This window comes from Myotis daubentonii, chromosome 2, assembly GCF_963259705.1.
Source record: "Myotis daubentonii chromosome 2, mMyoDau2.1, whole genome shotgun sequence".
In the NCBI taxonomy this organism is placed as follows: Eukaryota; Metazoa; Chordata; class Mammalia; order Chiroptera; family Vespertilionidae; genus Myotis; species Myotis daubentonii.
The window spans coordinates 175,725,491-175,743,642 of record NC_081841.1 but is presented as its reverse complement, the minus strand read 5'-3'; the positions used below and the strand labels follow the sequence as shown (position 1 = coordinate 175,743,642).

At 37.5% G+C, this 18,152-nt stretch overlaps 1 protein-coding gene across 1 annotated transcript; it reads right to left on the bottom strand.

Moving 5' to 3' along the window:
- Nucleotides 1–2,174: 2,174 nt before the first annotated feature.
- On the bottom strand, nucleotides 2,175–3,074 carry LOC132226399 (serine/arginine-rich splicing factor 1-like). Its single transcript, XM_059681083.1, has one exon. The coding sequence runs from the start codon at nucleotides 3,039–3,041 to the stop codon at nucleotides 2,316–2,318; it is 726 nt and encodes a 241-aa protein (XP_059537066.1). The 5' UTR covers nucleotides 3,042–3,074; the 3' UTR covers nucleotides 2,175–2,315.
- Nucleotides 3,075–18,152: the final 15,078 nt, after the last annotated feature.

The following is an 18,152-nucleotide window of genomic DNA, read 5'->3' as shown; positions in this document are numbered from 1 at the left end:
CAATTTTTATACTAAAGTGAAATTATAAAATCAACAAAATCTAATGGAAATTTTCCTTAGAGTTGAGTCCAACTCTATGCCTATCAATATCACATTGATTTTTCTGAAAAAGCATCCAATTTGTTTTAAAATATAGCTAATATTAATATATATTACTATAGTATTTACTAAGCATTTCTAAAACATTTTTAAGAGTTTGAAATTATTTGGACACCATTTAGTTACCGCATATTACTCTAGATAGTTTTTGTTTAGCATTTCATGTATCTCATACCTAACCAATTTTTAAAATAACATATAGCTGGTTATTTCTCAACCACGTTGGATTTTTATATACTTTATAAGCACATTGCATCTGAGGAATAATCCTAAAGCGATTCATAAATTTGCTACACTCTAACTTCCACATATCCTTCAACAAAATCTCAAAGAAAATACAAGTATATACTCCATTACTTTTAAGTAGCAAAATAAATAAAACCAAGATCAATAAAAAAAAATGAAGCTATTAAAATATAGGCAAGGAAGTATTTATTCTTTTGAATCTTAAAATCACTTTAAAGGTCTCATTCATTTTTAATTTCTTTAAAACAGAACTAAAATAATTAATTTGCCTTCTCAAATAATGTCTTCTTTCAGAAAAAAAAGTAAAGCTGAATTTTCTGCAACCATATTTTTTTAATTGCTGTCCCATATATTCCACAGCGTAAAAAGAGATTTTCATTCACTCAAAGCGAAGTTTGACTAGGAATAATTAGCAAATTGTTAGAAAATAATAACTATAAGAAAATTGATAGAAGATAATACAAACTCCAATACCCTTAGCTAAATCACACGGAAATCCTTTAGCTTCATTTGGATATACAGTTAGATGACTCCATTATGTGGAAAATGTAACTGCATTCTTACTAGTAAACATACATTCACTTCCCCAATCCCTGGAAGGTCATCTTTTTTCTGCAAATCAGAAGTCATCTATAAAATTTAAAAGACCTCCACATTTCATATTACCTTTAAAATTTGAAAGCAATAACATGTGGAATTACTTGTCTGTGTCAGAATAATCTATTATTTTTACTTACAAAGATATGTAATTTCACTCTTTGCAGGACACATATCATTTGAGGTTTTTGGATTTAGCTGAAACTATCAAAGGTTTTTTTCAATACTGTATGATGAAACCAACTTTTAAAAGCATTCTTATTCCTACAAATAGCATATCCCTCCCCCTCCCAAAAAAATTTCTATTCTTACTGCATTTTAGTTTCTCCTGTTTAAAGTTAATTTTTACATCTTATGTATACCCTATACTTATTATTTCTCAATTAAATGTACATATCTTCCCTTTCATTTACAAGACCAATTATATACAGCCTATATTTCATAATCATTCAAAAGCGCTGAGAGTTGCTGATTGTATGGCACCCTAACCCAATGAAATTGCACCTGCTAGGATTACTGATGCTTTTCTATTTGACAAATCTATTCAAACAATTTGGTCTTTCTTGTCTGGCTCGCTGACTTATTGGATTTATGTTGACCACCTTTCTCCTGGAATGCTCTTCTTCATTTTTCTTAAAAGCAAGTTGCCTAGCCTCAACTCTGCTCTTTTTCAGTGGCTCCTTTCTTTCTCCACCTACGGCTTAATCTTGAGAGCTTCTTAGAGTAGAAATCCACCCACTCCTTCCTCCGCATGCTCTCTAGGGGTCGTCCTAGGTGTTTCCTACTCAGAGCTGACTTCTCTTCATGATTAAAGATTCATCTCTCTAGCTTGTTTGGCTTATATTGCCACTTGGCCTGTTATATCAGTTACTCATTCTAAATGTGTACTAATTATACTTCATGTACTGCCCTTTAAAACTGCCACTCTCTCATTCACATGGTTCCCTAATTTGGAAACATCAACCTTTAAAGTAGACTGATGTAACTGAAAACAAACACTGAATCCTATTCATTTCAGTATCTCCAGTATTTCCTGACACATAGATGTTGCTCAAAAATATGTGTTGTTGTTTTTTTTTTTTTTCAGTTGATCAGTAGCCTAGCCAGGTTCTCTATTTTATTGTCTTGTTACATCTGTATTTATACTAGTTGATTTTATTTGATTTTTTTTTTCCACTTGAAAAACAATTTACCAGACATGAGGGGAATGTAGATGTTAGGAGCAAGGGGATATTACACAAGAATGCAGTTCAACACTTTAGCCCATTCTGAACAAAACAGTTTGAATTAAAAAAAAAAAAAATGAAAAGATTGTACTGAGAAAAAGAAAACTGTATACAACACGGGTTCTACAAAAAGTGTCACCGATGATCTTATGTACGAGAGCGGGATCTGCTGTGACGGGGAGAATAGCGTGGCGACCCTAGGCTTCTCCTGGGGGAGTAACTGCGACTCCTGCTGTGGCTTCTGCTACGGCGTCTGCCACGACTACGGCTTCGAGATCGAGATCTTCCATAACCTGGACTTCTGGGCCCACCAACTTCAACCCGGATGTAGGCAGTTTCTCCCTCATGAGATCTAAACTTAGTGTTATCCAGTTTTCGATCGGCATAGGTCATATCTTCTTTCCGGACAAACTCCACGACACCAGTGCCGTCTCGGTAAACATCCGCATAACATACATCACCGGCTTCACGCATGTGATCCTTCAGATCCTGCCAGCTTCCACTCGGAGGCAGTCCGGAGACAGCCACTCTGTTCTCGGATCGCCAGAATGGGGGGCCAGAGCGGCCTCGGGGTGCTCCGCCGCCTCCACCCCCGCGGCCCCTTCGAGGAAACTCGACCCACAGGCGGTATCCATCGTAGTCATAGCCGTCGCGACCGTGCACCGCGTCTTCCGCGTCTTGCGGGTCCCGGAACTCCACGAAGGCCAAGGGGGGTCCTCCGCGGCGATCCTTGAGATCGATGTCCCGGATCTCGCCGTATTTGTAGAACACGTCCTCATTGTCTTTGGTTCGAATGTCTGGAGGTAAATTACCCACGTAGATGTGACAATCGTTGTTCCCTGCCGGGCCACGAATCACACCACCTCCGGACATGGCGACGCCGAAAAGCGGGGACAGGAGAACAGCCTTCCCACCAAGCCTAGCTCACCGAGAGTGAACCTGCAGCGACACTTCGGCTCTATATTAGTTGATTTTAATCCTATCAATTTCTAAGCCAAAGGTTAGGGCGTTTCTTATCGCCACTCCAGGGAGTAAAGATTATGTAGCTTAAGAGTGATTGTTCGTAGTTAAAGTGATTACCTACCTGCCTGGCACTTAGTTAAGGGGTTTTATCCCCTCCCTAACTTCAGGGGAAAATCCCTACCTGAGAAAACAACCTTTCTCGCAGAGGTGACCTTGGTTAAAACACATAGCGCCAAGAAGGGGAGGAAACATATTAAGAACAGAATGCCATATACGCCAGGTCCCTTGAAACATATGCTGTGCAGATGTTTCTTCCCTGCAGCGACTATGTCAAGCAGCAAGGACGGACCAGCTTCAGGCATTGGTGCCCTTTATTTAAAAAAATAAAATAAAAAGTTTTATTGATTTGAGAGAGGAAAGGAGAGGGAGAGAGAGAGAGAAACATCAATGATGAGGAGAGAGAATCAGGGATCAGCCGCCTCCTGCACACCCCACAATGGGGACGGAGCCCACACTGGGCATGAGCCACGCCACTCATGCTCTTTCTGATGCTCTCACCATCTGTGTCCACCCTTTGTTACCCAAAGAGAGCGTCTATTTAGTGTTAATGAACCGGATGGCGTTCCCTCAGCTGTTCATGTTGCCCTTTCAAAAGGAGAGGCAGGGGCAGGAGATAAAAAATGTTCTCCCAACCCAACTGGCATGGCTCAGGGGCTGAGCATCCACCTATGAACCAAGAGGTCAGGGTTTGATTTCCTGTCTGGGCACATGCCTGGGTTGCAGGCTCCATCCCCAGTGGCGGGTGTGCAGGAGGCAGCCGATCCATGACTCTCTCCCACCATGGATTTTTCTCTCTCTCTCCTTCTCTTCCCCTCTCTCCGAAATCAATAAAAACATATTAAAAAAAAGAAAAGTCTATATTATCGATGTCCTCTCCCGTGATTTGTTCTTAGTTGTCCGTCCAGTGTCTCTTTTGCAAATAAATGTAGATATTTTAATCGCTTTTAAAAGTTATTTGAAATATAAAAATGTATTTGCTCCTTTTTAAATGGAGTTACACTTTTCTATATTTTGTTTGTTTTAAAATATCATTATTATAAATGTTTGATCACAAACACTTGTAAAAAAAAAAATCCAAACATTATACTCAGAGGGACTGGGCCATTCAGCTTCTTTTAAGGAATCAATCTTTCTCTCTCTCTCTCTCTCTCTCTCTCTCTCTCTCTCTCTCTCTCTCTTTCTCTCTCTCTCATACTAGTATGCACATACTAGTATATACACACACATACTATGTGCTAATAAATACACAGAAATTAATTTGGAAATATACTTTGTGTATTTGGACCTAAAAAGATCTTCTTTATTTAATGGTATAATGACTTTGACTTTATTGGCAGAGGAAAACTCTGAATCAATTTATAGAATTTTTATCTCCCCCCAACACAGAGTTATGGCATAGGAGTAAGATTAGGATTATTATCATTGTTGTTTTACAATGCTTTGATAAAGTTCTCCTACTTCTAGTGTTTTATATCTATATTCTCTCCTGGGACAAAATCAAAAATGCCTCCTGTTCTATCACAGTGTTCTTTACTTCCCCTTTGCGTTTTACACATATACTCCAAGGTCGGACCCGAAATAACATAAATATTTTTTTCTAAGGATATTTTTTGGTAATGGAAATGTATACATAGAGAACATAAACATATACAATGTGGGTGTGCACATCATTATTCTTTGGGTCATGGCTGTTTGGGTAAATGGTTCATTCAAAAATATTTTTTAATAAATAAATTTGCTCTTTCCCTTTCTTCTCATATCCAAAATGACTGTATTGATTTCCACAGATGATTCTTGAATATAAGCACTGTGTCATCTCAAAAATCAATATACATGAATAACTAAAATCCCTCTTCCAGATAATGTCTAGTATACATTCATCCCTCCTATACCTGTGTATAGACTTGAACATTTAAAACTCCAATCTCAGTATCCCTCTAGTTTCTCCAATTTGTCAGACTTCTGTATCTCATTTCTTTCTTACAATTTGAACCCTTGCAATTGGTCAGCTATTCTTTTTCATCAGAGAGTATTCAAATCTGCTACTTTTCTCCACATCCCTTTCTCCATCTCTTACCCAGAACTGATCAACTTTACTGGTTATTTTAGAAATCTGAAGCCACTGGCCATAAAAGCCATCATCCCCTCCTAATTCCACAACCACAAGTTGCTACTTGTAGATATGTTAGTGTTGCTTTCCCTCCAGTCTCCAAGAGTAAGGTCTATTCAATGCCAATGTCCATGACAGTCTCAATCCTGCCTACTGCAGAATCCTCTAGCATTTTGCTTTATAGGTCATATGTCTCTTCCTGTAATGTCTCCCTTTCTACTTATTATTTACCCTCAAATCAAATTGCACTTAGCATCTTCAGTTTCTGCCTCCCTCACTAAGTTTGATACTGAACTTGGCCCATAAATTCTGGGTCTTCCCAAGTTCCCATTCTTTTCTAACCTTTTCTAATCTTGATTCTTTAATAAAGTGATCTCATCTCCCACCTATGACTTAAGAACTTTCAAATCTGTAGCTCTAGTTTTGACAAAACCCATGAATTCCAAGTATGAATACACAACTTGTTATGGGTAGACTCAGCGAGATAGACCACCGACTCAGAATTTAAATTTAGGAGCCTTTATTAAGCTGGCCAGTTGACTACAGTTACAGCACCCTGCCGAAGCAGAGGCTGAACTGCAGCACCGACTTCCATGGCCAGTGACTACAGTTACACCCTGCCGGAGCAGAGGCCAAACTGCAGCCCAGACTACAGGAATTACAGCATTTTTATTTGCAAAAACCACAAAGTTACAAAGCCTTGTTTACATAATTAGTTCTCGACACAGTATAGCATCATACAGTGACTACCTTCCTATCTATGTGTTCTAGGAACAGAGAGTACAGAGTGCTGGGAAGGGGCCATGAGACCATATCTCAAGGCCTGGCCTGATGTCAGTACCTTCCTATCTATGTGTTTTAGGAACAGGCAGCACAGCACGCCCCGTCTGGCCAAAGTGCCAGATATGCAGCCCAGCACAAACTGCTTACTGGATAAAGTCATCTATATATATAAAAGGCTAATATGCTAAGTGTCCCTCCACCTGTCCAACCAGTTGCTATGATGCACTCTGACCACCATGGGGCAGATGCTCAAGGCAAAAGCTGCTGTGATGTGTATTGGCCATTTACAGAGAGACAGCAGTGTGGACCTGGCGCCAACAAAGCAACACTCGGCTCCCACCAAGTGGAACACAGGCCCCGCCACCACCCCGGAGTGACAGCCCACCAAATCACAAACAATGCTGCCATGTTGCAAAAGGCCACAGCCCAGCCCAGCCCAGAAACCGTGACTGTGGGCACTGGGTAATTACATCACGTAGCAACACCTAGCTAGCAACTAGCCTCCTTGCAGTTTCTTCAGCCCAGGAACACGACTTGCTTTATAGCCAGGTGGAAACATTTCACACTTTAACCAAATGTCAGTAAAACGTTTTCTGATGCCTCATCTCATTTGATCCTCACAGAAGTCCTGGAGCAGGTAGATAGGAGACTCAGTGGAATCCTATTTTCTTTTCATTAGCCGGAAAACGGAGATTTAGAAAGGTTAGAAACTTGACCTGACTGAAAAGAAGAAATGGTGGGCCTTGAAAATGACTTCAGGTTTTCTCACTGTGCAGAATATAGTCAAACACTGCTGCAGTTAAATATTTTACCCTTTGTTCTCCCTGCGTGATCTATAATAATAATCTGCTTTGTGTTAATATTTACTGCTGTGTTGCTGACAATTACCTGAAAGAGAAGTTGGGGTGCTTCACTGAACTGGAAAATGTTTAGCTAAATGAGAAAGCAGGGCCCTAACCAGTTTGTCTCAGTGGATAGAGCATCGGCCTGCGGACTGAAGGGTCCCGGGTTTGATTCCAGTCAAGGGCATGTACCTTGGTTGCGGGCACATCCCCAGTAGGGAGTGTGCAGGACGCAGCTGGTCAATGTTTCTCTCTCGTTGATGTTTCTAACTCTCTATCCCTCTCCCTTCCTCTTTGTAAAAAATCAATAAAGTATATTTTAAAAAAATAAATCAGAAATCAGGTCTAATTAAGCAAGTTTATTCTATCTATACTAATAAAAGCCTAGGTGTCCCTCATGCACAACATTGTCACAAGATGGCCACCACAAGATGGGATTTAAGGAAGGGTCATCATACATTATATGCCATTATAGTTTGGGGGTTCCCCCAGATCAAAAATAGTTTTTCATCTTTTTAAAATAAATACATATACCTCATGATTTCACACATTTGTGGAATATAGAGAACAACATAGACTGATGAACAAGGACAGATCCAAAGACAGAGAAACAGCAATCAGACTATTAATCCCCAGAGGGAAAGTAGGGGAGGGAAGGGGCAAGAGGAAGAGATCAACCAAAGGACTTATATGCATGCATATAAACCAAACCAATGGACATGGACAACAGGGGGAAGAGAGCATGAGTGGGGGCGGGGGGGGGGGAATGAGGATTTAATGGGGGGGATGAGGACACATTTGTAATACCTTAACTAATAAAGAATTTTTTTAAAAAAATACATATTTCCCTAAAGTCAATAATGCAATAGCCCTCCACTCTTCCTCTCATCTGAAACCATTCCATTGTGCTCTCTGGTATCCATGGTTTATGGTAAACCAATTCCCCTCCACTGCAGAAATCTTCTCTGAACAACCTTTTCTAAGAAACTCTTAATCTTTACTCAAAATGGACTCTACCAAAGGTATCAATTATAAAAGAAATATTATTGAAAGATAAATTTCTCAGGTGTTAATTATTCCTAAATCCACTACAGTGTGTATCACACTGTACCACTGTATCCTACTTAATCAAAGTCACCAATGAGTCCTTTGTCACTAAGTCCATTCCACTTACCAATCTTCTTTTACATGACTTCCCTATAAATGTTAGCCACTGTTTCCAAATTTGAAATATTTTAAAATTCTCATTTCTTTTTCTTGCTTAACAGCAAATGTACTGGTTCTTCTTTATCTAGAATCTGCTATGTATTCTTTTCTTTGATCCTTTTCCTAAGTGTCAGTGGACCTGGGGAATATGTCTTAGATCCTCTTCTTCTTATGTTACATACCTTCCCTAGGGGACGGCTTTCACTCTAGTGATTCTATTAACCTTATGTACTGAGGTTTGTCAGTTGTATATCTCCAGCCTAGATCTTTCATCTGAGCTCTAGGTTAGTATATCCAACTGTATGATCAATATCAACACTTGTCTTCCTCAAAAGGAGTTCAAACTTTTCATGTTTATTATTGAGCTACTAATCTCTTTCCTATGGTTACCTCTCTTTTTATTGAAAACAGCCCATCTCCCCCCAGTGTCTCAAGCCAGAAACCTGGACTTCATCACTTCCTTTCCCCTTCACAGCTACATCTATTTAACAATTAACTCTTTTAGGATCCACTTCCCAAATTCCCTCAGTATACCCATTTATGGTCAGATCTTTATATCACTATCATGTTCCCAGTAACCATAATCGCCCACTCAGATTATATCTCATGGTCTTATAACTGGTCCCATTCCTTCAAATGTTATACTTCTCAGAGTTGTTTTGGGCACTGCATCCAGGATAACCTTTTTAAAACACACATTTGATTAGGCAGTATCCTGGAATAAAAGCCTTAAAAATATTTTCCCATTATTCTCCTCTCTCTCAATGTTAGCCATCACTCTCCTCTGCAGACATTAAAAACTATGACACCCATGTTTAAGCATAACTTCTTTCAAAAGATGACATAATTTTATTACTTTTGTTTTAAACACTATCCTACCCTTTCACCCTACAATGATCTTCATTTACCAAATGAATCCTAGTATTTCCTCCAGGAAACAGCTTACATTGAATTGGTTGTTCCATTTGCATTCTTACCCAGTTGTACCATTTATTAATGCGTATTTTTTTTCAATAGATGGAGTTACACATATGTTGATATATATGCAATTTGATATGTATGCTTTTTTGTTGTATTGACAGCAAGCTTCAAAACTTTATATGTCAATTCTTCTGAAGGTGTTAACATCATAGATATTTTTATCTTAAAAATGTCGAATTTGGTGCCAAAAAGAGCATTTGTGGGAAGTGTTAATTTATTACTTTATTTTGAAGAAAAGTGCTGCTGAAAGTTATCTTATATTTCAGGAAGCTTATGGTCAACATGCTCCATCTCAAGATACTTGTGAACGCTGGTTTAAATGCTTTAAAAGTGATGATTTTGAAGTGAAAGACAAAGAATGTCCAAGTCAACCGAAAAAGTTTGAAGACCAACAATTACAAGCATTATTGATGAAGATGCATGTCAAACTCAAAAACAATTTACAGAAATATTAAACATTGCTCAGCAAACAATTTCCAATCATTTACAGGCAATGGGAAAGATTATAAAGGAGGGAAAATGGGTGCCACATCAACTGAACGAAAGGCAAGCGGAAAACAGAAAAGTCATCAGTAAAATGTTGCTTCAATGGTATGAAAGAAAGTCTTTTTTGCATCAAATTGTGACTGGCAATGAAAAGTGCATTTGTTTGAGAATTCCAAATGCACAAAATCATGGGTTGATCCAGGTCAACCATCAACATCGACTGCAAGGCCAAATCACTTCAGAAAGAAGACAATGCTCTGCATTTGGTGGGATCAAGAAGGTGTGGTGTATTATGAGCTTCTAAAATCAGGTAAAACCATTAATACTGATCACTACCAACAAAAAATAATCAATTTGAACCATGCTTTGATGTAAAACGACTAGAATGGGCCAGAAGACATGGCAAAGTAATTTTGCTTCATGATAACGCACCATCACACACTTCAAAACCAGTTAAAGACACGTTAAAAGATCTTGCCTGGGAAGTATTAACCCACCCGCTGTATTCACCAGACCTTGCTCCTTCATATTACCACTTGTTCTGATCGATGGTGCATGCACTTTCTGAGCAGCATTTCAAAACATATGAAGAAGTGGAAAATTGGGTCTCTGAATGGTTTGCCTCAAAACAAGAAAAGTTGTGTTGGTACGGTATCCACAAATTACCTGAAAGATGGGGGAAATGTGTGGCTAGTGATGGACATTACTTTGAATAAAGCACTTTTGATGTTCCTCTCGAAATTATCATGTTTTCTTTGATTACAAAACCCGTGTTATTAACCGGTACATCTGATATATATATATATATATACGCAATGCCTCCTTAAACAACTTATACATTATTGTATACCCTTCCATTTAAGTTTAAGACTTATAAAAGTAAGGATTGAGTCTGTTTGCTTATCATTTTATTCCTAGAACTTAACACATGTAATGTGGTAAGCAGAATTCTGAGACTGACCCTTAATGAAGGACCCTTGCCCTTGTATGATTTTTACCCCTCCAGAGTAGATGGAAACTGTGGATATGATACAACATAATTCTTGTGATTATGTTACATTGCATAATAAAGCAATTTTTACATATGCAATTGAGGTTCACGATCAGTTGATCTTAGGTTAATCAAAATGGACATTAACTATATAGGACCACTCTAATCCCATGAACCCTTTAAAAATAAAGTTTTCTTTGACTTGTAGTAGAACAGAGAGAGAATCTAAAACATGAAAAGCATTCCAGCCAATTCTGCCAATAACCTAAAAAAACCTGAAAGCTTTTTTTTTACCCTAAAACCTACAGATAAGAGCTCAGCCTGGCTGATTTCAGCCTGAGACTTTAAGCAGAAAAGCCAAGTGAGACCAGTTGGACTTCCAACCTCAAGATCTTTGAGATAATAAATGGGTATGCTTTTATGCCGCTAAATTTGTGGTAATCTATTACAGCAACAATAGAGAACTAATACAGCACACTTCCTGAAACAGTTGGAGCTCAATACATGTGTATAGAATAGCTGACTTTAATGCAATGTTAAAAATAATAACAACTCTAAACTTCTTTGTTCTTTGATGTAAAAGTTCATTTGGTAAAGTGTAAAATTTTAAGTGAAAAAGTGATTCATTTTTAAATGAAATAATTTGATGTTTCCTGAGTAATTTAAGCAGCATCTCTAAGCCAACACTTCTCAATGTTAAAGTACATTTGACAAGTCTATTATAGACTTGTTTATTTAGACCTATCGAAATAAAGACTCTGATAACAACAGCATTATTAGTAATTCAATGAATGATCCAGCACTTGCTTGAATGCTTGTCACTGGTTTGAAAAGGGTTGATTCTATTGATGTCTTTGTCTCCAATATACTTCCCTGGGTGACTGTCTTAGTGTTCTTGTTTTGCCTTGCCATTTTTCCCAGAGGCAACTCTTTAAGCTATGTCAGAGCAATGTAGACTGTTTGCTTATTCAAGCCAAGTATTCAAATCACCTGCTGTTCTGGGATTGTGGTTTGATTGCTGACATTTATTTCTCTTTTAGTCTTAGTCTATTAAGAAAATATTTCCTATAATAATAAGGAAATGAAAGTCACACATTCCTACTGTTTTTGGTCCTGTTTCCCTTTTAAATAATTCAGGTTATCTAGAGGATTTTATGAAATAACACTTAGATGAATCTTTGAAATATTCATTGTGTTGATTGATTTAAATTTTCATTGAAAACTTCGGGTCAGGCACAGTGCTTGGCACATTAACTATAAAGATGAATTTTGGATATATTTACTCAAGTAAAGGAAAAAATGAAAGGAAAAAATAAACAAATGGGAACTACATGACACTAAAAAGGTTTTGCACAGCAAAGGAAACTATTAAAAAATGAAAAGGTAATCTACTGAATGAGAGAGGGTACCTGAAAATGCTACATGCAATAAGGAGTTAATATCCAAAATATATAAATTACTATTATAATTTTACACAAAAACAACAAAAATTCAATTAAAAAATGAGCAGAGGACCTGAATAGATACTTCTCCCAAGAGGACATACAGATGGCCAATAGATATGAAAAGATGGTCAATGTCACTAATCATTAGAAAAATGTAAATTAAAATCACAATGAGATATCACCTCACACCTGTCAGAACTGCTATAATCAATAAATCAACAAACAATGAATGCTGATGAAGACGTAAAGAAAGGGAACTCTTGTGCACTATTGGTGACATTGCAAATTAGTGCAGCCACTGTAAAACAGCATGAAATTTTCTCATTTTTTTTTTAAAGCTGACATACAACCCAGTAATTCCACATCTGGGTTTTATTGTAAGAAAACAAAAACACTAATTTAAAAATATATATACACCTCTATGCCCTTTGCAGCATTACTAGTAATAGCCAAGATATGGAAACAACCTAGATGTCCACCAATAGATGAAAAAATGGCTAAAAAAGAGGTGAAGTATATATTTATAATTCAGCAATAAAAAAAGAATTAAATCTTGCCATTTGCAACAACATGGATGAACCTAGAGGGCATTGGAAGAAATTTGAGGGACAAAATAAGATTAGGGAAACAAGAGGATCCAGGGGGGACGAATGCATAGGTGAGGGCTTGGAACTGCCAGAAGGCATACATTCACAGAGAATAGAAAAGTGCCACAGGATAAGGTGAGAGGAAGGCTTACAATCACAGAGAATAGAAAAGTGCTACAGGATAAGGTGAGAGGAAGGCTTACATTCACAGAGGATAAAGAAAAGTCACAGAGTACTGGGAAGAAGGAAACATACTTTCACAGAGGATAGAGAAATGTTGACAGATTCTGGAAAGAAGGAAATATATTTTCATAGGAGATAGAGGAATGTTGCAAGATAAGGGGGAGAGAGAGGGGGGGTCACCATATGGGTTTTAGACTTCGAAACAAAAAAGTGACTAATTAGGAGAGCACAGGGTCATAAAATGGGGAAGAGATGCAATTAGAAGGGAGAATGAAGAAACAAAGAACTACAGCCTTCATAAACTTTAGAAAAAGGGGCTTGGTTGGTTACTTGCTTGGGAACCCCTCCCTATCTGGGAATCTGTATTTGCTTCCAATAAATTCCCACCCTTTTACTAACAAGTCCTTTTAGTCTGTGAATTTTATTCTTCAAACTTTGTGAGGAAAGAACCCGCAATGGGGAGATCCTTTCCCAGAACCCCATATTTCAGTATTATGCCAAGTGAACTAATTAAGACAGAGAAGGAAAAATACCGTATGATCTCTTCTAGGTGGAATCTTAAAAACATAAATAAACAAAACAGTAACAGACTCATAGGTACAGAGAAAAAGCTGATAGTTGTCAAAAAAGAAGAGGTGCGAGGGGTAGGAATAAAAATTGGAGAAACAAGCAGACCAAAAAAATTACAACAGATTTACAACTTTTTCCCCTGAAGAATATAACACAAGCTCAAAATGTATAGTTTTTTTTTCCCTAAAAATGTGTGAGAAGCCCAAAAATATGTATTTGTGTTAGTTTGTTTGAAATGACTACATTTTTACTTCTTTATATCTTTGCCTCACTGAAAAGTAGATGCTGTTGGAAAAAAATAAAGAAAAAATTAAAAAACAACAAAAATCAAATTTAATGTGAAGATTCATAAAATGTTAATCCAACAAAAGTGAAGTGTGTACTATCTGATCCTATTCCTAGCTATATACACAAAATAATTAAAAGCATCTCAAACACACCCCTGTTCATTACAGCATGATTCACAGTAATCAAAAGGTGATATAGACATACAATGAAACAAAATGTAATCTTGAAAATAAAGGAAATTATAACATGCTACAACATGGGTGGACATTATGCTAAGTAAAATATGCCATCCACAAAAGGACAAATACTGTATGTTTTCACTTATATGCAATACCTAGAGTAGTCAAATTCTTAGAGTACAAGTGTGGGTTCCAGGGGAGAAGGGCATAGGGAATTATTGTTTAACTAGCGTCTTTCTGCACAGATTCATGCACATTGAAAGAAAATTAATTAGAAGAAAAATTTGTGTGGTAATTATGTTACTGCAAAAAATTACATGTCAAAACAGTATATATAACATCCTATCTAATAATAGAGAAACATTGTAATTAACCGTAATTTTGCTACCCTTCCCATTGGCTAATCAGCAAGATATGCAAATTAACTGCCAACCAAGATGGCGGCCAGCAGCCAGGCAGCTTGAAGCGAACATGAGGCTTGCTTGCTCCAGTGATGGAGGAAGCCAAGTTTCCCCACCTGTCTCTGCTGGCATCTGAGCTGCAGTCTAAGAAACATTGTTGCAATTATAGAAGCTAAACAATCCCCAGAAACCTGCTTTCAGCAGCCGAGGTCTCAGAGCTGGAGCCGAGCCTCAGAGCTAAAGCCAGCTCTCAGTTCCAGTGACAGCCATAGAAGGTAAATAAATCCCAGAATAAAAAAATAAAAGAAAAAAAGGAGAGGTTGGGAGCTTCAGTCACCCGCCAGCCTGCAAACGGCCCTCAGCCCCTCACCCAGATTGTCCAGGCACCTCAGTGGGGATGCCCACCCTGAAGGGGGTGTGACCAGCTGCAAACAGCCATCATCCCCTCATCCAGGCTTGCCAGGCACCCAAGCTGGACCCCCACCCTGATCCGGGACGCCTTTCAGGGCAAACCGGCTGGCCCCCACCCATGCACCAGGCCTCTATCCTATATAGTAAAAGGGTAATATGCAAACTGACCCTAACAGCAGAATGACTGGGAATGACTGGTCACTATGACACACACTGACTGACCACCAGGGAGCAGACTCTCAGTGCAGGAGCTGCCCTCTGGTGGTCAGGTTGCTCTCACATGGGAGGAGCTCTGCTCAGCCACAAGCCAGGCTGATGGCTGCCAGTACAGCAGTGGTGGTGGGAGCCTCTCCTGCCTCCTCAGCAGCGCTAAGGATGTCCGACTGCAGTTTAGGCCTGCTCCCCTCTGGCAATTAGATATCCCCCAAGGGCTGCTGGGCTGCCAGAGGGATGTCTGATTGCCATCTTAGGCCCAATCCCCTGGGGGGCGGGCCTAAGCCAGCAGGTGGTCATCCCCTGAGGGGTCCCAGACTGCAAGAGGGCACAGGCCTGGCTGAGGGACCCCCCTCCTCCCCGAGTGCACAAATTTGTGAGCACCGGGCCTCTAGTAGTAGTATAAAATTAAAAAACAATAATAAAAAAATAAAACAATTTAGAAAAAGACAAAAAAATAAATAAAAATATAAAAATAAAAAAAAACACGGGCAATTGGCGCAAGCAAGAGCTTTATATGTATTGCGCATGTGCGACCAGTAGGTCGGTCAGACGGGTGCCACAGTCAGATAGATAGATAGATAGATAGATAGATAGATAGATAGATAGATAGATAGAGACAGAGTTTCAATTTTGCAAGATGAAAAGAATTCTGTAAACTGATGCTGGTATTGGTTGCACAACAGTGTGAGTGTATTTAATGCTACTGAAGTGGACACTCAAAATTGGATAGGACAATAAATCTTAAACATTGAGGGGAAAAGTGAAGCAAGCTACTATAGGGCACTATGTAATAAATTGTGTATGTGCCTCCATTATCTTCCTAAAATGTGAAAATTCTGACATAAAATAATAAAGATAAAATAATAAAGATAGTCAAAATGAACACCACATATTGAATAACCTTATACAAAACTGATTATAATACAAATTAAGTAGCAGATAGTGCATTAGTCCAACACTATGGACTAAAAACTAATAGGTCAAATTGCTGTCCCTGAGTGGTTTGAGGAAAAAAATGTGTCAAAAAAAATGTGCATGGAATTTTTCTGAGTGGAAAGTTATGGACGAGCAATATATACACTAAGATATAGAATTGCAAGTTATAATTGGGAAGGGTAAGCAATGCACCTTAAGTGTCATGTAAACTGGAATATAAGGGCAGCAAGAAATGGAATTGGCAAAGTTATGTCAAGAACTGTGAAGATCCTGAGACTCTATTGCAAGCTAACAAGTCAGTTTGACCTAATTTCAAGGATGCTGGTAGAACATACAAGACTGCTAAGTCAGACGCAATGAAAGAATGGAATTTTTCTTCCCAGAAATACAATACAAATGACCACATTGTTATAGTTATTAATTTACACACACAAAACATAGCCATGTGCTGGATTGTGTAAAATCTGAGGTAGACATTTCCAAATAGCCCCAGGTATTTTAGCCATACAAAGAATGCATATTTCAATTGGTACAACAAAATAAGTCTTTAACACAAAACTACATTTTGGGTTACTATATCAACATTCAGGGATGATATAGTGATTAGCATCTTAACTCCCTGAATGGTATCCCATGGACAGAAATAATGACTATAATATCAAAATAATGACATAATATTAACCATGATACATTTAATCAATTAGTTGCTACAATGTTTATTTGTCACTCTAACAAATTTAAATCAAAAAAATAAATATATAGAAGCATGGAGCACACTGTTGAATCTCAGAGAGAAGATGGGGGTGGGTGGAAAGAGATCAACCAAAGAACTTGTATGTATATATGCATAACCCGTGGACACAGAGAATAGTGTGGTGAAGGCCTGGGGTGCAGGGGTCGGGGGAGAGGGGGTGAAGGGGTCAAAAGGGGAGAAAAGGGGACATATGTAATATTTTCATCAATAAAATTTTAAAATAAATAAAAATACATTTATAATTTTTAAACGATTAATTAAAAATATACATATTTAATTAAATGGATCCCTTTTAAGTTCAGGACAGTGGCTGCATGTAGTTTTAGCAAATGAAATGCTATATTTTAAAGATACAAAATGTTAATCTCATGTTATTTATTGTTGAATTAAATGGCATAAATGTCCTAACTATATTCTGCCAAGTTAGCCTATTGATAAATTTCATGTTCAGTTATTTTTAATCAAATATTCATCATCTTCTCTGGTTTATCTACATTCATGAACACACACTAACCACATTAAGTTATAAATACGTCAGTTAACTAAAATAATGACATTTCAGACTTTTGTTCTTTTCCATTCTTTTATAAGCAATGCCCAGTGATGATCTTTGTTTCTTTTCACACATATATATCCCTCCTTGTAGTTTGCCTGTGACTCAGTTCTCTTTTCAGACATTTCTATCTTGTCTTTGGAAAGCCTTCCTTCACATCATATTTCCAAAAGAAAGTCAGTCCTTTTTAAAATTTTCACAGGAGTTTTTTTTGTTTGTTTGTTTTGTTTTGTTTTTCTTGCTCGGAACAGAATCACTTTTTTCTATTTGACAAAATTTTTCTATTTTTTTCCTAATGTTTTCAAAATTTTTAACTTTTCATTGTTTTTTAAAGAATCCTTCTAAAGAATGTCTTTTTAATTCTCTACCTCCCAGATTTATTTATATTTAGTTTAGTCATACCCTATTTATGTTGATTCATGGACTGTATTCACAATCAAAATAAGTCACAATAAAAACACTGGTAGATATTACTATGTATTTTTTGCTTTTCTCCAAATTTTAATTGGATAAATCTAGTTTAATGCTAATATTGATAGCCAAATTTTATTGTATCTGTTTGTATATAATTAATATGATCTCCTTTAAGGATAACTCAATGGCTCTCTCTTTGTGGAGACTCAGTTCTGATCCTAACTTGAATTAACCAAATGTGACCTTGACCTTGAGTACTAGTGGGTATTTCATATATCTGGTAAAGTCTTATTTTGAAATAAGAGACCTGATATCCTTGGAGATTTCTCTTAACTTTGTTTTTTATAAATTTATCTTTAAGGTGCTATACTTACTTTAAATGTTTTTCTACCTCTACAGTAGCAAATTAAGGCTACAATGGGATTTAAAATGTCATTCTGTCTTAATATCACAAGATATAATAATTAAAAAGATCTTGAGAAAAAGATCATCCTGAATATAAGCCATTTCCCCGACATTTTTTCCATTATGGCTCTGGAAAATGGTTTTTTCTCTTAACCAATGTAGGTAAATATTTCTTCTTCCAGTGTATATAGGATCATAACTAATTATGATCCTATAGCCA